Here is a 23,214-nt window from a genome sequence, read left to right on the forward strand (position 1 = left end):
GTCCAGAGCGGATTGACGCAAGTGAGCAATGGAGAGAGTATGGGACGTGTTGCTTGGGGGCTGCTGAGGAGCAGAAAGAGAGGTTCGAGATGTGGACTGGTTTAGACGCGCGCTGCTAGACGCGAGACGTGTTAATGGCCGGTACGTACCCAGACACCTAAGGTATGTCACTCGACCCGGGTAGCTCACTCGATCTTCCTGGCACAACGCCATCTGAATGTAACCTTGGCCAACAAACGCCACCCAACATCGACATCGCCATCATCATCGACATTGTCATTGTCGTCGGCGACAGCTTCCCCTCGACGACCGTGCATCCATCCTTGGATCCTACAGTGCCGGCAGCTGGGACACTGCGACTCTCGCCGCCGCCATGGTCTGCGGGCCCGGAGACGCAGCAGCATGAATCCGCGATCCACGTCCTTCAGCCGCAACCCGCATGTGGTTCGCCGCCCGTCCATCAGCTCCCGCCTGTCCTTTGCCGTGTCCACGGCTGAGCGCGGCGAGGCTGATGCCGCCGCCGCCGAGGTGCCCATCGAGGAGGCCATAGCCGAGATCAAGCGGTACGAGGTAATGCGCTCGCCAATCCCGACGTGCGCTGCGTTGCTGACTCCAGGCAGGACTTTACCACCATCGGTACGGTCGTCTCCCCCCGCCCCCGAGCCACGCGCATGCTGACCGAAGGACTCGCTCGCAGACTGGGTGCAGGATGCCGCGCGAGAGCAGGCCCGTCGCAAGACGCGCAGGAAACGGGCCGCTGGCTTCTACGGCCGCGGCCAGTTGAGCTGGAGATATCGCCTCTGGGAGTCGTACGACGCCGCCCAGGGATGGATTGTCGTCACCATCATCGGCGTCGCCATCGGCCTCAACGCCGCCTTCCTGAACATCATCACCGAGTGGCTGTCCGACATCAAAATGGGCCACTGCACCACCGCCTTTTACCTCAACGAGAAATTTTGCTGCTGGGGCGAGGACAACGGTATGCGACTCGACCTTCTGCTGTGTGATTTCGCTGACGAGCTGGCAAAAACCAGGCTGCCCGCATTGGCATCGCTGGACAGGCTTTGAGCCTTTCAACTACTTCATCTACATAGCCTTTGCTGTACGCCGCTCCTTTCCCCCTTCCCCCTTTCCCCCTGGCCCCCTGACCCCCTGGCCAAGTGTCTAACCTGTGCCAGACCTTCTTCGCATTCGTCTCCGCCGCCCTCGTCAAGTCCTTTGCGCCGTACGCCGCCGGCTCCGGCATCTCAGAGATCAAATGCATCATTGCAGGCTTCGTCATGAAGGGCTTCCTCGGCCTCCGCACCTTGCTCATCAAGTCCGTCTGTCTGCCCCTGGCCATCGCCTCGGGCCTGTCCGTCGGCAAGGAAGGGCCGAGCGTCCACTACGCCGTCTGCACCGGCAACGTCGTCTCGCGCCTCTTTGCCAAGTACAGGAGCAACGCCGCCAAAACGCGCGAGATCTTGAGTGCCTGCGCCGCAGCCGGCGTAGCCGTTGCCTTTGGCAGCCCCATCGGCGGCGTCCTCTTCTCCCTAGAGGAAATGTCCAACTACTTCCCGCTCAAGACCATGTGGCGGAGCTACTTTTGCGCCCTGGTTGCCACTGCAGTCCTTGCCGCCATGAACCCCTTTAGGACCGGACAGCTCGTCATGTTCCAGGTCAGGTACGACCGGGACTGGCACTTCTTCGAGGTGCTCTTCTACGTCATCATCGGCATCTTTGGTGGTCTCTATGGCGCCTTTGTCATCAAATGGAACCTGCGCGCGCAGTCCTTTCGAAAAAAATATCTCACCAGGTACGCCGTGTTGGAGGCAACATTGTTGGCGGCGGGCACTGCCATCATTGCGTATCCCAACGCCTTTCTGCGCATCGACATGACGGAGAGCATGGAGATACTCTTCCTCGAGTGCGAGGGTGCCGAGGACTATCACGGGCTTTGCGAGCCTGACAAGCAGTGGTGGAACATCATGTCGCTCGTCCTCGCGACCGTTCTGAGGCTCCTGCTAGTCATCATATCTTACGGCTGCAAGGTCCCCGCGGGCATCTTTGTTCCGTCCATGGCCATTGGCGCCTCGTTTGGCCGCACAGTCGGCATCGTCGTCCAGGCCATCCACGACGCCAATCCGACCAGCATCTTCTTTGCGGCCTGCAAGCCAGACGAGCCCTGCATCACGCCGGGCACGTACGCCTTCCTGGGCGCGGCCGCGGCTCTTAGCGGCATCATGCACATCACCATGTCCGTCGTCGTCATCATGTTTGAGCTCACTGGGGCGTTGACGTACATCCTGCCCACCATGATTGTTGTAGGCGTTACGACCGCCATCAGCAGCTGGTTCGGCAAGGGGGGCATCGCAGACCGGATGATCTGGTTCAGCGGCTTCCCCTTCTTGGACAACAAGGAAGAGCACAACTTTGGAGTGCCAGTGTCTCAAGTGATGAGGACGTCGGTTCTGTCATTGCCCGTAAATGGCCTGACGCTCGGGGAAGTCGAGCAACTGCTGTCCGACGACAAGTACCAGGGATTTCCGATCGTCGAGGACTCCAATTCCAAGGTCCTCGTGGGATACATTGGCCGGACAGAACTGCGGTACGGCGTCGACCGGGTCCGTCGAGAGCGGCCCATCAACCCCAGCGTCAAGTGTGCATTCTCGCCCCCCTCGGCGCTGAACCCCATCGCGCCCATGACGCCGACGGTGACCATCAGCACCGACTCGATGGCGTCAACGTCGCTCGACTTTGGCCGATACGTCGACGCCACGCCCGTGACGGCTCACCCGCGACTGCCGCTGGAGACGGTCATGGAACTGTTTCGCAAGATAGGGCCTCGAGTCATTCTAATAGAGTACCACGGCAGGCTGACGGGCCTCGTCACGGTCAAGGACTGCCTCAAGTACCAATTCAAGGTGGAGGCAGCTGAGAACCCCAAGGACGACCATCGGATCCGCGAGGGACAGGAGCAGCTCTGGGCGGTGCTCCGCACGGCGGGCTACTGGGTGTCGGACCAGATTTCGAGCGTGTCGAGGGGCAGGATCCGGCTGGGCGGCCACTTTGAGGAGGACGTATCGCGAAACCGAGGCGGGCCCATCCTGGATGGCGACGAGGACGTTGTCGACGAGGGCGTGGAGCTGGAGAGCAGGCGGTAGAGTCTGGCAACAAGGGGAGCACCGGGTGCATTTAGACGTGGCGTCACGCGGAGCGCTCGAATAATCTTTTGTACACTTTTTGTGGTTCTGGGGAGCTGGCCTGGATTCGGCCATGTACGAGAAGCAGTTTTGTTGGGATAAAGGGGGCGCCGAGAGCTCACAAGGTGACGGCAGCATCTTGGTATCGATGCAATCTAAATTCTATCTAAGGGGTTCGCTCGACAGGTATCCCAGATGGGGCGCGTCCTCGTCGACTGAGTTGGCGTACGAAGTCTCGCCGCTCGGGCTGCCGCTCTGCAGCAGGGGTTTCCATTCCCCAGCCTCGGCAGCGCTCTCGGACGAGGCGGCAGAGGCGGCACTCGGGTGCCCACGACGGTCAGGAGGGTTGTCGTCGTCATCGGCGTCGTGGTCGTCGTTGGCGGGCTCGACCTTTGAGCCGATGACGACGTTGCCGGCGACGAGCAGGGCGGCGCCGGCCCACCACAGGGGCGGCAGGGCCTCGGAGAAGATGACGAGACCGAGCAGGGCGGTGAGGACAAAGTTTGTGGACGTGTTCATGATGGAGACTTGGGTGGTGGAGGTGCCCTTGGCGAGGGCGGTGGTGAAGAGCGTCCACATCTGGCGGTGGGAGGTCAGGAGGTTAGCGGCAGCCGGTGAGAGGCGAAGAGGGGCGGGGGGGCTCACGATGCCGTTAAAGGTGAGGTTGAGCGCAAAGAAGATCTGGCGCGCGCTCGGGGCGGCAGGTCAGCCATGGCGGAGGTTGGAGGGAGGTAGGGGGACGACGAACACCGCGGACAGTGAGTTCGACGGCGTTGTTGGCCGAGGGGGAGGAGAGGCCGAAGAGCGCGGCCAGGCTGCGGGCGAGGGTGGATGTGAGGCTGGTCGTAGTCCTGATGGATTGACATGGTGAGATGGCACTTGTCAAGCCGGCTATTCAGGGAAGCAGGACATACAGCTTGGCAAAGGCGCCGTTGACGGCGGCACAGGCGCCGCTGGCAATGGCGAAGAAGATCCAGTGCGACGGGCTGGTCCAGGAGGCGCGGGCACTCTCGGCATCGGCCATGGCCGGGTCCGGGCCCGGGTCCGTCGGTGATGTGTTGCCGTCGGCGACGCGGGGTTGCTCCGAGCCGGGCTCTGCTGCTCTCCTTGTCGCGTCCGCTTTGCCGCCGCCGCCGTGCCGTTGACGGATCATGGGGGGGGGGTTGTTTGCTGGAATGATAGTATGAGTGAAATAAAGAGAAAACGACCGAGGTGCAAAGGTAGGGAGTTTTCCTCCTCCCCGTGACGTACTAACCAGCGTCTCCCAACGGCACGTCACGTTGTCGCCCCCTTTTTAATCATTCTTCTCTTTTAACTTGTCTCCTTTTCATGCGTGCGGCGCGACTGGCGGCTGGAGGGGGGGACGACGCGGCGACGCACGTGGATGTACTTTATACGTGCGTGCGTACGTGCGTACGTGCGCCAAGACGGAGGGAGGAAAGAAATGGGGTGTGGAGCGGCCGGATGCCCACTCTCCGTTAACGAACTAGTGGCATCCATGCCGGATCCGCCCTTCTCTTCGTCTCGGGCCTGGCTGATTGGGGGTTTGGGAAAAGGTAGAGATGGAGCGAGGGGTCCGGGCTTTTCTGGGGAGGAGTGGTGGAGGAGTGGAAGTGGTGGAGGAGTAGGTGAGTGGACATGGCAGAGAGATGCGGCAGGCAGGTTGCTGGGGAGCGAGTGACGAGGGCGAGATGGGATAAACGAGACAGTGCACGGTACTTTGGTCACGCTCTTCTGCACTGGCGGCTGCGGCTTAACCGTGCGCTACGAAGTAACATACTCTGGACGCGCATCACGACTCGTCAGAGCAAGGAGCTGGCTGCCAATGAGACACTGTTGCATGCATGTAATTGATTTTCCTACCAATCTTGCACCTTGGCCCGTCACACGCGGACAAGCCGAGGCGCTGCGTGCGGGCCGTCATTGTTGACTCGTGCTGGCGGCCTGTGCCGGAATCTTGTCCTGCCCTCTATCCATGGCCCCGAAGTCGATACGTCTACTGAAATAAACAAACCGCACTCTCAACTCGAGAGGAACTAACTCCCTCCGAAACGCCGTCCAAAAATGCAAGCTTCCGCATATCTCGTGCCTGAGTCTCGTGCCCGAGTCCGCCCGCTTCCGCCTCATTGGTGACGTCTCTAAGTCTCGCCCGGCTTCTTGGCGTTGCAGCTCACAATCTTGACCTTGTCAGCCTGGACAGACTGGCTCCCGTTGTCCATCTTGAATGTCACGTTCCTTATGAGAAACGTCCAGACTTCGTCGCAGAAGCGGTAGGTATCCAGGCTTCCCTGCAGCTCGTCGTCTCCTCGTCAGCCTCGCCGCGCCCCTGGCTGGCCATGCGTCTGCGACTGACCTTGAACTGTAGACGGCTCTTGACGCTCTTCTGCAGAGTCTCGGTGATGGCCTGGTCGAAGTTGCCCAGAATCTTCATGGCAAGCTGCGGGTTGATGCGATCATCGCTGATGAGGTCGTCGAGTGTGTCAGTCAGAGCGAGCCCGATACTAGAACAGATGAAGAGGTAGCGACCCGGTTAGCCACTGTGTCTATTCTTTCCATGTAGGCGCAGTCGTTGGCACTCGCTCCATACCTGCTCCTACGGTAGAGCTCGTAGAACGACTGCGCACCCGTCGCCATGATGCTCCCGAGGCAGGCGGAGCGCGCTGCGGCTCGGCGTTTGGACGAGGCGCGAAGCAAGGATGATGCTTTGTGTCGTGTCGTACAGAGGCCCGGCCTTTCTGGAGGGAGAGACGGGCAGGGCGAGGGTGGAAGAGGCAAAGGCTTGGACAATGGCGGGGGTGGAGGATAAGTTCCGATAGGCCCCGCTGACTAAGTAAGGTGCCTTGGCGCAGCACCCGGCATGTCATGTGACGTCGCTGCCACCTCTCCGACTTGTCGCGCTCAGAAGAGCTGCGACGAGCAACGCGGAGAGAGCTTGTCGAGGCGGTTGACGTTGAACCCTCGCATCCACCCAGCCAGCGCCCGACCCGTACGCTTCTCCCCTCTCCCCGCCAAGGGCTCTTCTTTGCCCCCAAGCAGCGCGGCAGCGGCAGCGACGGCACAGCAACAGCAGCCATTTCCCCGTCACAATGAGCCTCACGTATGGAGTCGGCGGCGTTGGGTCCTTCTTGACCGTGGTGGGGGCGTGTAGGCGACCCCTGAGCACCCCCGACGTGAACACGGCTGGCTGGGCTGGCTGACAAGGCGCGCAGACATGCTCTTTACCGGCAGCGGCGAGGCCTTCAACGTCGGCGCCTTTCTCGAATCCGTCTCGCCCTACGCATGGGCTGACCTCGGCATCGCCCTCTGCATCGGCCTGTCCGTCGTCGGCGCCGCATGGTGCGCGCCCAAGCCTGTCACTCACTCACCCATGATGCGCAGCGCATGCTGACCTCTTGTCGGCAGGGGCATCTTCATCACCGGATCGTCCATTCTCGGCGCAGGCGTCAAGGCCCCCCGCATCCGCACAAAGAACCTCATCTCCATCATCTTCTGCGAGGTCGTCGCCATCTACGGTGTCATCATGTCCATCGTCTTCTCCTCAAAGGTCAGCTCCGTGCAGGGCCCCGAGGCCTTTTCCGCAGACGCCTACTACACCGGCTTTGCCCTCTTCTGGTCCGGCCTGACCGTTGGGCTCTGCAACCTCGTCTGCGGCGTGGCCGTGGGCATCAACGGCAGCGGTGCCGCCCTCGCTGACGCTGCCGATGGCACGCTGCAAGTGCCCCCAGCGATCCCTGCCCTTCAGAGTTGCTAACAGTGCAGGCAGATTTGTCAAGATTCTCGTCATCGAAATCTTCAGCTCCGTGCTGGGCCTCTTTGGCCTCATCGTTGGTCTCCTTGTCTCTTCAAAGGCAAACGAGTTCGGCAAGGACTAGCACAGCAAGGCAGACGAATGCTTGACGAAACCGCACCTCTCCGCCAGAACAACACAAAAATCTCGATTTGCAACACCCTCATATGCATGGCTCCAGTGATGCTTGGTTTGGCGTTTAGAAGATTGGCTGCGGAGGGCACTTTTTTGTTTCCTCATTCCTGTACCATCAGTCGGCCCCTGGAAACCAGTCATGTACATCAGCCAGGTAGGCGTGGCAAAACTACCTAAATATCAAGCATCAAGATCCAAGTGCTTCATTGCAAGCTTCCCCGCCGCTAGTTGATGGAGTCTCCAATGGCCCCTTTTACTGGCCGTCTCATCAAAGGATCGTCACAGGTCGTTCTTCTCAGATTAACTCGTAACTCGCCAAGAAACGGGAATCCCAGCGAGTCTCACGCTCCTCTTATCGTACTCATCAGCAGAGCGTCGACTCGGGTGCCCTTTTCCAACTTGCCCTTGCCGCTGGGCATGCAGACCAAGGCGTTGGCCGACCTGAGGCTGCCGACTTTGGAGCTGCGCTGCCCGCCGGTGCTGCCCGCCGTCAACTGCCCATCCGCTCCGACCGTCACCACCGCGCGGTGGTACTCTGGACGCGGGTCTATGGGGAATTCGTGGGCCAACACCACGGGCACCCTGGGCAGGCCGGCAGGCGAGATGCCGGACTGCTTGTGCAGGGACGGCAGGACGAAGAGGTGGAACGTCACCAGCGCCGACGCCGGGTTGCCGGGCAGGGAGAAGACGGCCTTTGAGACGCGGCGCCCGGCGTTGTCCTTGACGGGCACTGTTGCAAACGTCGTCGGCTTGCCGGGCTTCATGGCGACCCTGCCAAAGTGAATGGTCCCGCCCAGGGCGCGCTCGACCGTCGGCTTGAGCAGGTCCAGCTCGCCCATGGAGACGCCACCGGTCGTAACGAGCACGTCGGCCTGCCGCAGCCCGCTGCGCAGCGTCTCCTCCAGCGTGCCGGGCGTGTCCTTGGCGATGCCCAGGTCGACCACGTCGAACCCCCATTCCCTGACGGCAGATATGAGGGTGATGCGGTTCGTGTCGCGGACCTCGCCCAGCCTCAGCGGGCCCGGCCTGCTGTGCTCGATGATTTCGTCTCCCGTGGACAGGACACCGATGACGGGCCGTCTGAACACCTTGACTTCTGCCACCCCGACCGCGGCAAGTAGGCCAATCTCGCCGCCCACGCCGGTAATCTGCTCACCCCGGTCAAGGATGACCGAGTCTTTCTGGATGTCGCTCCCGACTTCCCGTACGTTCTCGCCCTCCTTGACACCATCGGCCTGCATCTCAATCTCCCGCTCCTCCGTCCCGTCGTCCGTCATAGCCTTGAGAATCGTGTCCTCGACCATGATGACAGACGCGGCGCCAGGAGGCAAGGGAGCGCCTGTCGTAATCCTCGCAACCTCGCCCTCCTTGAGTGGCTTCACCTGGCCGGGGGTCGCGTGCGAGACGGCCGTCACCGGAAACGCCCCCGTCATGTTGCCGCCCTTGGGGACGACAGCGGCGTAGCCATCCACGATGCTCGCCCTAAAGGCCGGGACATCTTCCTGAGCCCTCACAGCTTCAGCCAGGACCGAGCCTACGAGTTTCTCATCCACGCTTCGTGCAACGACCTCGGGGCCAGGCGTATGCTCGGCAATGAGAGCAAGAGCGTCGTCGACGGATAGCATGGGGTAGGGGGATTCACGATGCCTTCGCGTGGGTCCCAGTTGTGGATCGTTGGAGAGCGCTTGGCTTGTGTGCCTTACAAGCACTCCGTGTCCATGGCCATGGTGGTGGTGGTGGTGATCATGCCCCGAGGCATGCTCGGGGGGCCGCGATCCCCCTTGTATGCCTGCGTCAGCTTCAAGCTTCTTGACGCCTCCAGCATGCAAAGCTCGCGAGTCGGCCCCGCAGACTTGAAGGCATGCGTGTGGGAGCGTCTTGATGATGGCCTGGAGGTTCTCCTTGGCGCCCTTGGGAGAGCCTGGCAACGTCACAATGACGGATCTATGCCGCACCCCGGCAACTGGTCGCGACATCATGGCGACTTTTGGGCGCATGTCAGAATGGAGCAAAACGAGCCAGTATCAAGGGGGATCAGGCTTACACGGCGTCACGGAGAGGGAAGCGGCCAGCATGGCCTGTACCAAGCCCGGGGCCTGCTTATGGAGCAACGGAGCGATGGCCTTGCAAGATGCCATGAGCCATGTGGGCAACGGGCGCACATCAGATGAAATCTAATTTACCTCTGGGGTTCCGTCGGCCGTCGCGAAGCCAGTGCCGCCCGTCGTCACGATGAGATGGGGCGGGTTGGGGTCGGCGGCCCAGGCCAGGACGTGCTTCTGTATCAGCAGCACATCGTCGGGGACAATGGCCTCGTGGGACACTTGCCATTTCCCGCCGCCGTCTTCGCTCAGGACTTGGCGGAGAATCGCACTCGATGCATCTGTCGAGAGGCCTTGAGCCGCAGTCGTCGAGACGACAAGTATGGCTGCCGTGAGAGGGGGAGACGCGTCTCTATCCATGGCCGTCACGCGACGCACTGATGGAGGGTGAAGTGAGTAGAGATGGAAGCCCGTGATGAGCTCAGGTCTCTGTGGCCTTCTTCTCTTTGACGGCTGCAGATGCAAGGCCGAGGCAAGGAAGCTTCCGCCAGTACGAGGTACATGTTGAGGGTATCGACTGGAGCCGGGAGAAGTAGATAGTACCAGTTTAGTATGTGATTGTGCCCCATCATGCGGCCGTGGAACCCCTATAGTGGGCATAAAGCAACTTCAGAACTAAGTTGAATATACATACGGGCTGCCGAGGCTTCAACTCCACTCTCTCATTCTTTGCACTTCATCCACCTTCACCCGGTTCACCACCATCTCGGATGCGCACACACGCCATCTCCAGGCCCCTGGAATAGGTCATATCTGTCACTCTCCAATACCACAGTCATGGTCCGCATCAAGGAGAGATACCTGCTCGTCAACATTCTTTACCCGCCGGATCCCCCAAAGACTACCAAAACCTCTGTGCCCGACTCTGTCGTTCAGCATCAACCTACCGTCGAGAAGCTGACGCCGGCGGCGCTCCTCAAGGCCATCAGAGCAGAGGTCGCAGCCCTGTTTGGCGACTACGGATTGGGGGCCCTCGAAGGCCACCTATCAGGTAAGGCGATGGCTGCGTCCATCCGTCGTGCGGCCTTGCTGACGCGCCCTTGCCCTCAGTCAAATATCTGTCCTTGGCCACCTCAACCTTTATCCTCCGATGCGCCAGGGCACATTATCAGATGCTCTGGGCAGCCCTCTTCCTCATGGATCGCGTCCCCGCTAAGGGCGGGCGACCTTGCATCTTCCGCGTCGTCCGCGTCAGCGGCACCATGCGCAAGGCCGAGGAAGAAGCCATTCGCCAGGCCAGGGGGCTCATTCTGGCTGCCAAGCAAGAAGCTTCGTCGGCCCCGGCTCACCCGACCGCTGCCGACCAAGACGTGAGGGGTTCCTTCGCGCTCGACACCACCGACAGTGCCAGCGACGATGCCGCCATGGACCAAGATGACGGCTGAAATGGGGGTATCACTTTTTCCTCGTCACCTTGACTCCGCTATCTGCTGGTATCGACATGTTCCCAAAGTCCGGGTCCATCTCCATATCCCCATCCTCCGCTGCACTGGGCGCGGCAGGCTGCGACTGCTCAAGCTCCATGGCCTGCTCTCGCGCTACCCTCGCCTGCTCTTCTTCGGCCTCTCGCTCCATCCGATCGTATTCTTCCTTTTGGTCGATCCACCGCTCCTGGATATCGCCCACCTCCAGCATGGACGCCTCGTTCCTCATCGCGACGGCCCATACGGTATCGTTGGCACCCTCGGCGCCCCCAAAGACGTACCCGCCAGCGCGGTCAATGACCCGCAGCAGATGCAACATGCTCTTCTTGTTCTCGACGGCCAGAACCTCGTATCGCACCAGGCCATAGCTCTCAATCATGTTGGCAACGGCTTCGTTGAGTCTACCAAACTTCTCGCTGCGCAATGCCGGGGACTCTGCCTCGAGGTACGGCGTCATGTACGTCAGGTCGTCGACGTCGGTATAGTACTCGAGGTTAAAGGGCAACTCGTCGTACGACGAAACCTTGTCGATCTTGGATAGCACGTTGACATGTGGCATGTCCATCTGGATCATGGCTCGGAGGGACAAGAGGACATTTGAGATGTATAGAGAGGGTTGTGTGACGCAGATGGAGTCGGAGAGGTGCACGCAGACCAACTGCTCATTGTCAGCCGGTATGGTCAGCGATGCGCCCGCGGTGGGAAATGCTCACCCTGAAGCCCAGTTTCTGGAGCTTGTAAAAGATGTTTCTGAGCGAATTGTGATGAGTGTAGAGCTCAACCTGGCCCGGGCAGTCGAACAGAACATATTCGTTCTCAAACTCTGCCAAGCCTTGCTGCAGCCACTCAAAGTTGTGCTCGAGCTCCTCCAAGGCATATAGGATGCCGCCGTTGGGCCCGAGTCTGTCGTCTAGCATAATATCTTCCAACTTGACGAGGTTCCGGATGTCGAGCGCCGCCGGATAGTTGGTGTGGTCGTTGGCCGGATCGAGGTTCACGACGGAGCACGCGCGGCCGATGGCGCCCATGAACTGGTGCACTGCAGAGCGTCCAGCTGTCAGTCTTGGTCCTTGCATGCGGGCCGGCTGCGGTCGACACTCACTGCCATCGCAGTACGTGCTCTTCCCAGAGCCAGGACTGCCTAGAACCAGCTGCGCGAAGGGCATCTGAGCAGAGAGTCGGACAATGTCTGTCCCTCAAGAGCGCATGATTCTGTGTCGAGCTGGCGAGTCTCGCCTTTCGAGCGATGTCGGATAATCTCCAGTCGGGTCGGGTAAATCTCGGAAATAGTGGGGCCGCAAAGGGAGCTCCCCGGAGCTGTCAACAACCGCAACCCACGACTGTGCAAACCTTGATCATTTCCCACCCCCTCGCCCATTTTTTCGTGCTCCCTTTTCTCGCTACACCACCGGCCGTCTCGCGCCGCCACACATGATGCTGGCCCCGCGTGTGCGTTGGAATCCGCAGCCATGGCGTCTGACTTGTCAAATGCCGCGCACGCCCTCGACAGCGTCTCCAGGAGCCTCACGCAGGCCGTGGAGTCGTCGGCCAGGCCACCGTCCGCTCCCTTGAGCACGGCCGGCAGCACAGTGGCAGCCCGGGACGCCTCCGGCTGGGTCGGACTCTTTGCCTGGCTGCTATTGGCCATCATCAACCTCGTCTCGACTCTCTTGTACTGGATCATCCGCATTGCCACCATCAATGTGCCGCGCATCCTCTACACACTCTTCTCCACCAGCTGGACGGTGACCATGAATGCCACGACGCTGTATGTACGCTTGCCCTCCGGCGTGCAACGTTCTAGGCTCACACGCTTCTTAGCATGCTCATCATAGTGGCCGTCGTGTCGGCGGTCAGCTGGGTCGTGAGGTATCGCATCCTCAACATGTACTCGAGGCTTCCTCCTGAGCCTCAGCGCAAGGAGCCCGAGATCGACCTCTTCCCAGACTCGCATGACGAGGGTGCAAAGCTGGGCCTCTCCAGCTACCTCGACGAGTTCTTGAGTGCCATCAAGATCTTTGGCTATCTTGAGCGGTCCGTTTTCCATGAGCTCACGCGCAGCATGCAGACGAGGAAACTCATTGCCGGCGAAACCATCAACCTCGAGGAAGAAAAGGGCTTTTGCATCGTCGTCGATGGCCTGGTTGAAATCTTTGTCAAGCCTGGCCTCGACCCCCGGGCTACCGCGCGATCTCGGCATCATGGCTATGAATCCTCGGGCGACGAGGACCTGGCTCCTGGCCAACAAAGATATCAGCTTCTGACCGAGGTTCGCAATGGTGCACCGATGTCGTCGTTGTTCTCCATCATGTCGCTCTTTACGGAAGATGTCAAGCTGCGACATAATGAGGACGAGTCGCCACGCATTCCACCCTCGGCCAAGAGCGATGACCAGCGGCACGCCTCGTTCAGAGAAGGCGATTCACGAGAGGCGTCCAACGTTCCTATGTCGATGCCAAACACCCCCCAGTTCGATGGAAGCTCGATTCACCCAGCCACCAGGCCCGAGCACGGGCCGCGTGCAAGTGTCGGCAGGGCCACTTCTAGGATTCCTCCCATGTCCCTAGACGCATCGGGCGTCCTGTCCGCACGCTCGGCGCTTCGGCCTGGGCTACCGCATCGGCAAACATCAAGCTCCGCTCACCCGGACATCATCGCCCGAGCTACCGTTGATACGACCATTGCCATCATACCAGCCAGTGCATTCCGCCGTCTCATCAGGGTATATCCCAAGGCCACATCGCATATCGTGCACGTCATTCTCTCCCGGTTCCAGAGAGTGACCCTGTCGCATGCCTTCAACTATCTCGGCCTCACCACCGAGGTGCTGCAGACCGAGAAAAGCATGGTCAAGTACACGGTCTGCCAGCTCCCAAACATGTTGCGAGGCGACGCCTTGACACGGCTCAAGGAGAAATTCAACCGTGAGCGCGAAAAGATTGGCAAAGACGAGGAGACTAAGGGTATCGCCCTGCACAATGCAGCGGCTAATCGTCGCCGCCGATCCAGCAGCTCCACCCTTCGCAAGGAGGCCATGCTACTTTCCATGTCCAACCAGCGGACTCCCTCGATTCTTGCTGGCACGTCTTTTCCACTGCGAGAGCGTTCGTTGCCGCATGATTACCAGTCCAACCCAGGCGACCTGCTGGCCCAAACCCAGCATGCCCGCACCGCAGGCCGCACACCAAGCATTGGACCGTTTACGGGTTCGATATCAGTTCCATCGAGCGATCTGTTGAGTCCCCTGGACTCGAGATCTTTCAACCCTTTCGATTCTCAAAAACACGCACGGATATCCATAGATCCGCGCGAGTCTGCCGATGAGGACAATCTCTTCAGAGCTTCGATTCTGGAATGCATGTTCAAGTCTCTGGGTTTGGACGGCGGGGGCACTGCTTCCGGAGAGCCGGAGTCAATTGAAGGGTCGCCTCGACTTGGTTCGGTCGATCCGAGACGATCTAAAGCGCACTACACAAACAATGCCTTTGGCTTCATGGGTCCCTTTGACAGTTCGGGCGACGCGGACTCGGAGTCTGTAACTTCTAGCGCCGTCGCGGTCCACACACCTCCAAGCGCCCAGGCCCTGTCTCACGAGATGAGGGATGAAGTCGAGATTGTCTTCTTTCCCAAGGGCTCGGTCCTTGTCGAGCAAGGAGAGAGGAATCCCGGCTTATACTACGTGGTGGATGGGTTCCTGGACATTGGGACGAGCAACAATCAAAGCTCGCAGGATATATTCCAGACGTCTGGCTCGGGGCACGTCAAGGCAGACCCTTCCATGTTCAGGCCTGGCAAGTCGGACCACTACGAAGCCGAGACTCGGGCTCCGGAAGGCGAGGCGCAAGCCAGCGCTCGCCGGAGCATCGCACTGGTCAAGCCGGGTGGCCTGGCTGGGTACATCGGCAGCATATCCTCCTACAGGTCCTTCATTGACGTCGTGGCCAAGACCGACGTCTACGTCGGGTTCCTACCACGAGCCTGTCTGGAAAGAATTGTCGACAAATATCCAATCGTGCTGCTCACAATGGCCAAGAGGTTGACGAACATTCTGCCACGTCTCATCCTCCACATCGACTTTGCCCTGGAATGGGTTCAAGTCAATGCAGGCCAAGTTCTCTTCCATGACGGCGATGAAAGCGACGCCATTTACATCGTCCTGAACGGCCGTCTGCGGTTGGTGGAAGACAAAAAGGACGGCGGGATGACGGCCCTCGCAGAGTATGGCCAGGGCCAGAGCGTTGGCGAGCTCGAGGTGCTCACAGAGACCGCTCGCTCAGGGACTTTGCATGCTATCCGCGACACCGAACTGGTCAAGTTTCCACGGACCCTGTTCAACAGCCTGGCTAAGGAGCACCCCAACATCACCATCAAAATCTCCAAGATCATAGCCTCTCGCATGAGGGCCGCGGTCGATGAGCCATCCAGGAACAGCGGGAAACAAGCAGGCTCGGGAGCCATTCATAGCTCGAGGAAGTCGACAATGAATCTCCGGACGGTGGCCATTCTGCCAGTCACCGCTGGCGTCCCCGTCGTCGAGTTTGGCAACCGCCTTATGAATGCGCTTGCCCAGGTCGGCCCTCCCAATGGTGCCACGTCGTTGAATCAAGCCGCCGTTCTCAATCACTTGGGCAAGCATGCTTTCAACAAAATGGGCAAGCTGAGGCTGGCCCAATATTTGGCCGACCTGGAGGAGAAATACGGACTCGTTGTCTACGTGGCCGGTAAGCCATTTCCTGTGTCTTCGTCTTGCTCTCCCTGTCTACCTGATGAGAATTTTTTACCCATAGGTCATGTCCTGTGTTGGCTTTATTAACTCTAATTTTTTCCTGATTGACGTCTCGATGTTTTACGAAAGCTGATCCCTTGTTATTCTTGGTCTTGTGCTAACATGGACGCCTTCGGCTAAGATACCAACGTCAATTCGTTATGGACGCAGACGTGCATCACGCAAGCCGATAGTATTCTACTCGTGGGCCTGGCAGAGGGGTCGCCAGCCATTGGAGAATACGAACGGTTCATGCTTGGGATGAAGTCGACGGCTCGTAAAATGCTGGTTCTCCTACACAGCGAACAATTCTCAAGGCCAGGCTTGACCAGATCTTGGCTGCGGAACCGCATGTGGATCAACGGAGGCCACTATCACATTCAGATGGCTTTTAGGAATAACGCCATCCCCGTCCATACTCCTTACAAGAAGCTGGGGCAGGCTCTGAAGGAACGCGTTCAGGTACTGCAAGCTGAGTTTCAGAAGTACACGTCCAGAAAGGTCCTCCACACGGCGTACTATTCGGCCGAGAGCCCTTATAAAGGCGACTTTCATCGCTTAGCTCGCAGGCTATGCGGCAAATCAATCGGCCTCGTCCTCGGCGGAGGTGGAGCCCGGGGCATCAGCCAGATCGGCATCATTAGAGCAATGGAAGAGGCAGGCATCCCAATTGACCTGGTAGGAGGCACGTCCATGGGGTCCTTTGTCGGTGCGCTGTACGCACGGCACGCTGATGTGGTACCCATGTTCGGCTTCGCCAAGAAGTTTGCGGGTCGCATGGCAAGTCTCTGGCGATTTGCCTTGGACCTGACCTACCCATCGGCGTCGTACACTACGGGGCACGAGTTCAATCGAGGCATCTTCAAGACATTTGGCAACATGCAGATTGAGGACTTCTGGCTCGAGTTTTACTGCAACACGACAAACATCAGTAAAAGTCGAGCTGAATTCCACACGAGCGGATACGCCTGGAGATATATCCGCGCATCAATGTCGCTTGCCGGGCTGCTGCCGCCGCTGTGCGATGAGGGCAGCATGCTTCTAGACGGAGGCTACATCGACAACCTGACAGTGTCGCACATGAAGGGGCTCGGAGTCAACACCATCTTCGCGATTGACGTTGGCGCACTGGACGATGATGCGCCACAAACGTACGGCGACTCACTCTCGGGAATGTGGGCCTTTTTCAACCGGTGGAACCCCCTCTCTTCGCATCCGAATCCGCCGACGCTGGCGGAGATCCAAGGCCGCCTTGCATACGTGTCAAGCGTGGATGCGCTGGAGCGGGCCAAGACGATGCCCGGATGCATCTACATGCGACCACCGGTTGACGAGTACGGGACGCTCGACTTTTACAAGTTTGACGAGCTGTACCAGATGGGATACAGGTACGGGAAAGACTTTTTGCAGGGGCTGCGGGAGAAGGGCGCTCTGACCATGACGGAGGAGACGGAGGCCAAGGAGGCGATGAGACGAACCACGGCGCCCCGACGAGCCAGTATATGACTAGAAAACCCAATAGACTCATGGCACGGGATAAGAGCAATCTAAAGGGTCTGGTAAACGAGTGACAAATTCAGTGATTTGACCTCCCACTTATTTGACAACTTTATGAGCGATGGGAATGTGTCGGTAGCAAGTCGTAAGGGCAGTTGAAAAGCAGAACGTCTGACGTAACAAGGCTATTTGAAATCTGGCATTTCCCATCATTCGCCATCCAAGAGGTGCGCCGCCTTTTCATGCATGGACGCACGCGGTCTAGGCCATTCACGAGCTCAACCCGCTCGTTCTGGACTGCCTCGCACGCCCTGTTCAGACAAAGCTACCAAGGGAAGAAGGAACTCTGAGGAGGCGCCGACCCATCCATGACCAGCCAAAGCCTCCACAACCTTGGGTATACATCTCTTTCCTCTGCTCTGCGCCCCGCGGCTCCTCCTCCTCCTGTCTCGCCGTCGTCTTCGGAACCTCGTCTCGCGGTGCGCGGGCTTATTTATTCCTCGCCGGCCTTGATGATCTTCTCGGCGCCCTCGACGAGCAGGCCAAACAGCTTGTCGACGTGCTCGTCACGCACGGCGGCGACGCTGGTGGACACGCGGATGGCAAACTTTGCGCCGATGACGGTGCTGGTCAGGTAAAAGGCGCCGCCGGCGTTGATGGCGTCGTAGAGCTGCTCGGTGCGGGCGTTGACGGTGGCCTCGTCGCGGGCGCGCACGCGCAGGGTGACGAGGGCGAAGCGGGCCGGGGTGAAGATGGAGAAGAGGTCCGGGCGGGAGCGCAGCTTGGCCTCGAGCGACTCGGCGAGGACGACGCCGCGGCGGACGTGGGCCTGGAGGCCGCTGACGCCGTAGGCGCGCAGGACGAACCACAGCTTGAGGGAGCGGAAGCGGCGGCCGAGGGGGATCTGCCAGTCGCGGTAGTCGGTGACGAGGCCGTCGTCGGACATTTGGTTGCGCAGGTAGGGGGGCTTGATGCTCAGCGAGGAGACGAGGTCGGCGCGGCTGCGGACCCAGAGGGCGGAGCAGTCAAAGGTGGTGAGGAGCCACTTGTGCGGGTTGAAGTTGAAGGAGTGGAAGTGGGCGACGGGGGCGGCGAGCGGCTTGTTCTCGTCGAGGACGAGGGCGGAGCCGGCGTAGGCGGCGTCGACGTGGACCCAGACGTCGGCGGGGGTGCCGACACGGGGCGCGAGGGCGTCGATGATGCCGGGGAAGTCGTCGACGGCGCAGACGTCGGTGGTGCCGAGCGTGGCCGTCAGGTAAAAGGGCTCGAGGCCGCGGGCGGCGAGGTCGTCGAGGGTGCGGGCCAGGTCCGGGCCCTGCATGGCGAAGCCGTGGTCCTCGTCGACGGGGACGGTGGCGAAGCGGACGCCGAGGACCTGGGCGGCCTTCTTGGTGCTCGAGTGGGCGCCGGCGCTGCCGAGGGCGACGAGGCGGCCACGCAGGCGGCACGTCTCGTCCTCCTTCTCGTCGGCGCCGTCGGGCAGATGGGCCGTCTTGGCGGCGAGGAACCTGTCGCGGGCGGCCACCATGACGGTCAGGAGGGCCTCGCTCGCGGAGCCGTGGATGACGCCGCCGCCGAGCGAGGGGGCGCGGGTGAGGAAGCAGGGGGGCAGGGCGACCATCTCGGCGAGCCAGTCCATGACGACGGCCTCGAGCTCGGTGACGGCGGGGCTGCAGATCCAGTTGAAGTGGGCGCCGTTGAAGGCGTTGGACCACATCTCGGCAATGGCGGCCGGGTAGCTGCTGGTGCAGGCGAAAAAGGCCATGAAGCCCGGGCTGGACCAGTGGGTGATGCCGGGCATGATCTTGGCGTGCACGTCGGCGGCGATGGCCTCAAAGGGCTCCGGGTCGAGGGGCGCCGAGGCGGGCAGCAGCGGGCGGAGGTAGCCCGGCTCGACGTCGGCGAGGACGCGGCGCGAGGGGACGGACTCATGGTAGTCGGCGACTCGGGGGCGGGTCAGCCTGGAGCCGGGGTGGTGGTGGTGTTGGTGAAGACGCATGGGTGCGGGGAAGAAGGGGGCTCCTCGGGGGTGCGAGCCACGATGGTTCAAAGGCCGAGAGAAGGCACGGGCCGGAGAGGGAACAAGGAGGAGGAAGAGGAGGAGGAGGAGGAGGAGGAGGAGGAGAGCTCGCTACTCACTTTGGTCAATGGCCGCCTTGGCCGCCTTGCGGAACTCGTCGACATCCATGACCGTGTTTGCGTTGTCTCTCACTCACGCTCTGTCTCTCGCTCTCTCTCTCTCCCACGCTGTGTGTTTCTCTCTCTCGCGCCCGACAAACAAAGCGGCCAGCCAAGGAAAGATGAAATAAAACCAGGGCCGTGCTTCCCCCGGAGATGCAAAAGATGGGGTAATTATAACTACTACAAACCAGGCCTGTCGTCGGTCGCATTTTTATACGCCCGTGGCCGAGGCTGCCCGTCCCGGGGGCCGCTTGCCTCTCTCCGGTAATTCCGCGCCGAGTCTGAGGCGGATCAGGCGGGATGGCCGAAACCGAGCCGAGCCGATGGAGCTACTGTAACCCCCCCCGCGCGTGCTGGCAGATGGCCCCCCCTATCACGCCCTACATGTCTCTGTCGTGTCTCTGCCATGTCTCTCTGTCATGTCTTGCGGCGCCCTGTCGCTGCAATCTTCACTTTTGGCGCGCGCCCTTCGGGTCTCGGAACCGTCAAGTCTTGATTCAAATGGCCCGTAGGTGATCGTCCTCGCTCACACGATTGAAGCCGGCGGCTACGACGCCTTCACAGTAGATGCCCACAAACTCCAAATCGACAACAACAACAAGGTCATCATCATCATGTCAAGGCTCCCTAATCGACCTTGATGGCCCTGGAAAGCAAAGCAGTTAGCCGCGACCCTTCGTCTCCCGAGACAAGGCAAGACTCACCCGTATATGCGCCGCACAAAGGCGTAGGCGCTCAGGAAGCCCACGGTGCCCGTCAGCAGCCCGTACACGCAGCAGGCCATGAAGCTGTAGGTGAAGAACAGCATGCTGCTCACGAAGCCGCTGATGTGCAGCTTGAACAGGTAGTACCACACGCAGTAGCCAAACACCCACACGGCGCTGCCGCCGCCGACGAGAAACGACTGCCACCACCAGTGGTAGTTCTCGGCGCAGAGCTGCACGTAGACCGTCACCACCGTCACCTCGGCAACCGTCACCATCAGGATGGCCAGCACCACCGCCAGGAACCCAAACATGTAGTAGTAGCCGCTCTTGTCCTGCCACACCGACTGGAACACAAACAGCAGCTCGATGAAGATGACGGCAAACGGTATCAGCCCCGCCAGCAGCACCGACTGCAGCGACTGCGTGTACCACGCCTGCCGAGGCACCTGCCGCGCAATCGCCGCCGTCCGAGTCGGGTGCTCCCACGCTCCGGCCCGGAGGAAGCCGTAGAACGACCCGGCCAGCACCAGCGGCACCTGCACGCACAGCCACAGCAGCGCCATGGCCATCAGTGTCCCAAACGGAATCGCCGTGCTCGACGCCTGTGCCCACACAAACAGGTTGAGCATGAAGACGAGCCCAAACGTCAGGCCCGGGAACAGCAGCGCCGTCACCAGCGCGTTGCCCCGGTAGTTGACGCCGTCGAAGCTCTTGAAGACGCGCGCCGAAAAGTAGCCCGAGAAGAGGCCGGCAAAGATGAACAGCCCCACGCCCACGCTGATGAAGCCGCCCCGGAAGCTCGGGTTCAGCACCCCCAGCGCGCTCAGCAGCACCAGCCCCACGGCCATGAAGAGCAGCTGCATTCCCGAGCCCACCATGGGCGCCAGGAGGCTGCCCGCCCGGGGTTTGCGAAACACGTCGGCGTGCAGCAGCTTCCACCCCGTCACGTCTTCGAGCGCCTCGTCGTCGCCGGATACATCGCCCTCGTCATCGCCATCCGTCCCCTGGTCCAGCAGTCCGGGCACCTTGTCCTTGGACGCGCGCCCCTCGGGACGCAGCCTCCTCTTCCTCGTCTTGCCGTCCTCTGCCGCCGCCTCCCTGTAGCCCTTGATGTCTGTGCGAATCGTCTTGGCCAGGATGATCATGACGATGCCCGTCAGCAGGCCGCAGATGATGAGCGAGTTGACCATGGCCAGCCAGTGGATGCGCGATCCCTCCTCTTGGTTCACAAAGTATAGGTCCCAGCGATGCGCCCACTCGATGCTTTCGTCCTCGCGAAAGTAGACCGAGTAAGTGTAGGGAACAGGGAGCGAGCCGCCAGCGCTGTCATCGTCGTCATCCGCCTCCTCCTCCAAGGTCGAAGTGCGAGAGTCGGGGCGTTTGGCGACATGATCCGTCTTGTTGAGAGCCAGTTCCAAGCCGCTCTTCACGTGCTGCAGGTCCACGGGACAGCCCGAGTCGTCTCTCCGGTTCTCGTTGCCGACGCTCTTGGGATACACTTCGAATCCAACAATGACTTTTTCGCCCCTTTCGCCAGCGCGACCGGCAGCCTTGCGGTAGCGGATGACGACGGTGTGGTGATTGTGCAGGAAGTAGCGCAGCTTGCCCGTGGCCGGCACCATTTCCGTGTAGCCCAGTTTGAACCCAGCCGCGTAGTACTTGCTCGTCTTATCCGTCGTCACAAAGCTCGTGGCCCCGGGGAGATTGTCGACAATCCATTCCGTCACGTATCCGTCGCGCACCATTTCCCTCGCCCGCCTGACATCGCTGCGTGACAAGTTCTTGGTGCAGAGCGGCGTGCAGGCCTTGTCTTTGCCCATGTCGAGGGTCAAGTCGGAAGTCACGATGCGGTCGCCGCGCAGGACCTCGCCGAGGTTCAGGGGTATGCTCTGCCCGCTGAGCAGGCCGCCGGATGCCTTGTGCTGCCCGGTGGGGGGGCAGACGAAGGGGAGATCGTAGTAGGCATACTGCAACTGGGTGTTGTCCGAGTAGACCTTGTTCACCAGCAGAGGCACCCGGTCGCCTTGCTTGTAGCTCTTGATGGACCAGCCTGCAGCCAAAGGGTTAGCGAGGCGCGACGAATCAGCGGAGCGGCAACCATACCCGGGATGTAAAAGGCTCCGGCGGGACACAGCAGCGAGAGGGACAGCAAGCCGCCCAGCCCGACCCCTAAAGTCTGAACCATGGCGACCGCCTCTGTGCCGTCTGTGCTCTCCTAAGCCGGCGCGAGTCGTGGACGGCCGGAGAGAAAGACGCGTGTGGCACCTCGGGGGGGTGAAACAGCCCTTTGGCGGGCAGTCGCGCGAGACGTCGGACAGATCCTTGGGAGTATTCGCGACGCAGTGTCGGATGTTCGTCCGGGCGCCCAGGCAGTGAGACAAGGCCTTCGTTATCGATGAGGAAAAGACGCCGACTATGATGGATGAATGAGCGGAATCGGCATCGAGCACCTTGGTGATTGCCAACAAGGCGACGCCCAAAGTCACTTGGCGTGGGGGAGCGTCGTGGTATCACAGGGGCGGAACGGGAGAGGAAAGAAGAAAAAGGGTGACGGTATGGATAAGATTGTTTTGGGCGCGATTGGGTCGACGTCGCGATGGTTGGCAAGGGATGGAAAAGGGGTCCCTGCGAGTGACAAGCGAGCTCTTACATACCTGGAAAGACGGCGCCATCAGCCAGCCCAACGAGGGTCCGGAGAAGCTGTCTCCAGTGAGCGCCCGAGATTCTGCCGGAACGCCCACCCTGCTTCCCCACACACAGATGCACAGTGATCGTGATCGACCGACGGAAGCATATCCGCTTCACTTCTAATCCATGATGCTGCAGCCACCGGCGCCGTCCATCAGACTCTGCTACGTCACAGCGCGCCTTATCCGCTACACCAAGAGAACCGGGCGGGAAACGGATCCGGACAAAAGGGCACGGCATCCAACTTGTTGAAACGTGTATTCATGAGAGCAACGCCGTCTTGCGCGCGCTCGTCGTCTTGCGCGCGCTCATTCACGGGCATGATCCGTCCTTTCACTCGTCATCGTCGTATCGTCGTCCTCGTGCCCATGTCACGCATGCCCGCAGTCGATGTGAATCCGAACAACTCCTCGCTCAAAACAAGTCCAGTTCCGTCGCGCCACTTTTCTCAACCAAATACATGCTAGCTTGGAGCAACATCGCAAGACAAGCCAGTCATATAAAGAACCACTCATCAAGTCTTGCCACAACGCCTGTACATTCTCAATCATGAAAGCGAGCGAGCAACAGGGCAACAGAAGCAACAGGCAAGAAGGAATAGTGCAGAGAAAATGAATCGCTAAATCGCACACATTACAACATTGTTCTCAAACACATTAAACTGGAGTGGTCGTTCTCCTCCTCGCAACAAGGAATGCATGATTGGTTAATGAGGGTAAAGCGCAACAAAAGAATGAAACGTGCAG

The 23,214-nt window shown here is 60.3% G+C and overlaps 10 protein-coding genes across 10 annotated transcripts; 4 read left to right on the forward strand and 6 right to left on the reverse strand.

Annotated features, from left to right (window-relative positions):
* Positions 1 to 402: 402 nt before the first annotated feature.
* On the forward strand, positions 403 to 3,143 carry HRG_04973 (voltage gated chloride channel domain-containing protein; the record flags this gene model as incomplete). The annotated part of the gene is made up of 6 exons (XM_044863444.1): positions 403 to 570; positions 621 to 636; positions 698 to 979; positions 1,035 to 1,102; positions 1,179 to 2,587; positions 2,633 to 3,143. The coding sequence occupies 6 exons, from the start codon at positions 403 to 405 to the stop codon at positions 3,141 to 3,143; spliced, it is 2,454 nt and encodes an 817-aa protein (XP_044722058.1).
* Positions 3,144 to 3,344: 201 nt separating this feature from the next.
* On the reverse strand, positions 3,345 to 4,335 carry HRG_04974 (pyridoxamine phosphate oxidase; the record flags this gene model as incomplete). Its single annotated transcript, XM_044863445.1, has 4 exons — positions 3,345 to 3,761; positions 3,828 to 3,863; positions 3,931 to 4,033; positions 4,097 to 4,335. 4 exons carry the CDS (start codon positions 4,333 to 4,335, stop codon positions 3,345 to 3,347), a joined length of 795 nt encoding a protein of 264 aa, XP_044722059.1.
* A 985-nt stretch (positions 4,336 to 5,320) lies between these two features.
* HRG_04975 (transcription initiation factor IIA, gamma subunit domain-containing protein) lies at positions 5,321 to 5,816 on the reverse strand (the record flags this gene model as incomplete). The annotated part of the gene is made up of 3 exons (XM_044863446.1): positions 5,321 to 5,470; positions 5,536 to 5,683; positions 5,770 to 5,816. The coding sequence occupies 3 exons, from the start codon at positions 5,814 to 5,816 to the stop codon at positions 5,321 to 5,323; spliced, it is 345 nt and encodes a 114-aa protein (XP_044722060.1).
* A 452-nt stretch (positions 5,817 to 6,268) lies between these two features.
* On the forward strand, positions 6,269 to 7,054 carry HRG_04976 (ATP synthase subunit C domain-containing protein; the record flags this gene model as incomplete). The annotated part of the gene is made up of 4 exons (XM_044863447.1): positions 6,269 to 6,326; positions 6,392 to 6,518; positions 6,585 to 6,893; positions 6,946 to 7,054. 4 exons carry the CDS (start codon positions 6,269 to 6,271, stop codon positions 7,052 to 7,054), a joined length of 603 nt encoding a protein of 200 aa, XP_044722061.1.
* Positions 7,055 to 7,445: 391 nt separating this feature from the next.
* Positions 7,446 to 9,566, reverse strand: HRG_04977 (putative molybdopterin binding domain-containing protein; the record flags this gene model as incomplete). The annotated part of the gene is made up of 3 exons (XM_044863448.1): positions 7,446 to 9,088; positions 9,149 to 9,227; positions 9,288 to 9,566. 3 exons carry the CDS (start codon positions 9,564 to 9,566, stop codon positions 7,446 to 7,448), a joined length of 2,001 nt encoding a protein of 666 aa, XP_044722062.1.
* A 417-nt stretch (positions 9,567 to 9,983) lies between these two features.
* Positions 9,984 to 10,591, forward strand: HRG_04978 (rpp14/Pop5 family domain-containing protein; the record flags this gene model as incomplete). Its single annotated transcript, XM_044863449.1, has 2 exons — positions 9,984 to 10,197; positions 10,257 to 10,591. 2 exons carry the CDS (start codon positions 9,984 to 9,986, stop codon positions 10,589 to 10,591), a joined length of 549 nt encoding a protein of 182 aa, XP_044722063.1.
* A 10-nt stretch (positions 10,592 to 10,601) lies between these two features.
* On the reverse strand, positions 10,602 to 11,796 carry HRG_04979 (conserved hypothetical ATP binding protein; the record flags this gene model as incomplete). The annotated part of the gene is made up of 5 exons (XM_044863450.1): positions 10,602 to 10,832; positions 10,875 to 11,046; positions 11,092 to 11,288; positions 11,344 to 11,669; positions 11,733 to 11,796. The coding sequence occupies 5 exons, from the start codon at positions 11,794 to 11,796 to the stop codon at positions 10,602 to 10,604; spliced, it is 990 nt and encodes a 329-aa protein (XP_044722064.1).
* Positions 11,797 to 12,099: 303 nt separating this feature from the next.
* Positions 12,100 to 16,901, forward strand: HRG_04980 (cyclic nucleotide-binding domain-containing protein; the record flags this gene model as incomplete). Its single annotated transcript, XM_044863451.1, has 7 exons — positions 12,100 to 12,398; positions 12,452 to 12,985; positions 13,043 to 13,099; positions 13,178 to 13,554; positions 13,768 to 14,882; positions 14,946 to 15,351; positions 15,538 to 16,901. The coding sequence occupies 7 exons, from the start codon at positions 12,100 to 12,102 to the stop codon at positions 16,899 to 16,901; spliced, it is 4,152 nt and encodes a 1,383-aa protein (XP_044722065.1).
* A 484-nt stretch (positions 16,902 to 17,385) lies between these two features.
* HRG_04981 (pyridoxal-dependent decarboxylase conserved domain-containing protein) lies at positions 17,386 to 19,080 on the reverse strand (the record flags this gene model as incomplete). The annotated part of the gene is made up of 2 exons (XM_044863452.1): positions 17,386 to 18,836; positions 19,032 to 19,080. The coding sequence occupies 2 exons, from the start codon at positions 19,078 to 19,080 to the stop codon at positions 17,386 to 17,388; spliced, it is 1,500 nt and encodes a 499-aa protein (XP_044722066.1).
* A 620-nt stretch (positions 19,081 to 19,700) lies between these two features.
* Positions 19,701 to 21,965, reverse strand: HRG_04982 (endomembrane protein 70 domain-containing protein; the record flags this gene model as incomplete). The annotated part of the gene is made up of 4 exons (XM_044863453.1): positions 19,701 to 19,719; positions 19,778 to 21,213; positions 21,265 to 21,830; positions 21,884 to 21,965. 4 exons carry the CDS (start codon positions 21,963 to 21,965, stop codon positions 19,701 to 19,703), a joined length of 2,103 nt encoding a protein of 700 aa, XP_044722067.1.
* Between the last annotated feature and the right edge of the window lie 1,249 nt (positions 21,966 to 23,214).

Source organism: Hirsutella rhossiliensis (assembly GCF_020360975.1).
Source record: "Hirsutella rhossiliensis strain HR02 chromosome Unknown scaffold00004, whole genome shotgun sequence".
Classification (NCBI taxonomy): Eukaryota; Fungi; Ascomycota; class Sordariomycetes; order Hypocreales; family Ophiocordycipitaceae; genus Hirsutella; species Hirsutella rhossiliensis.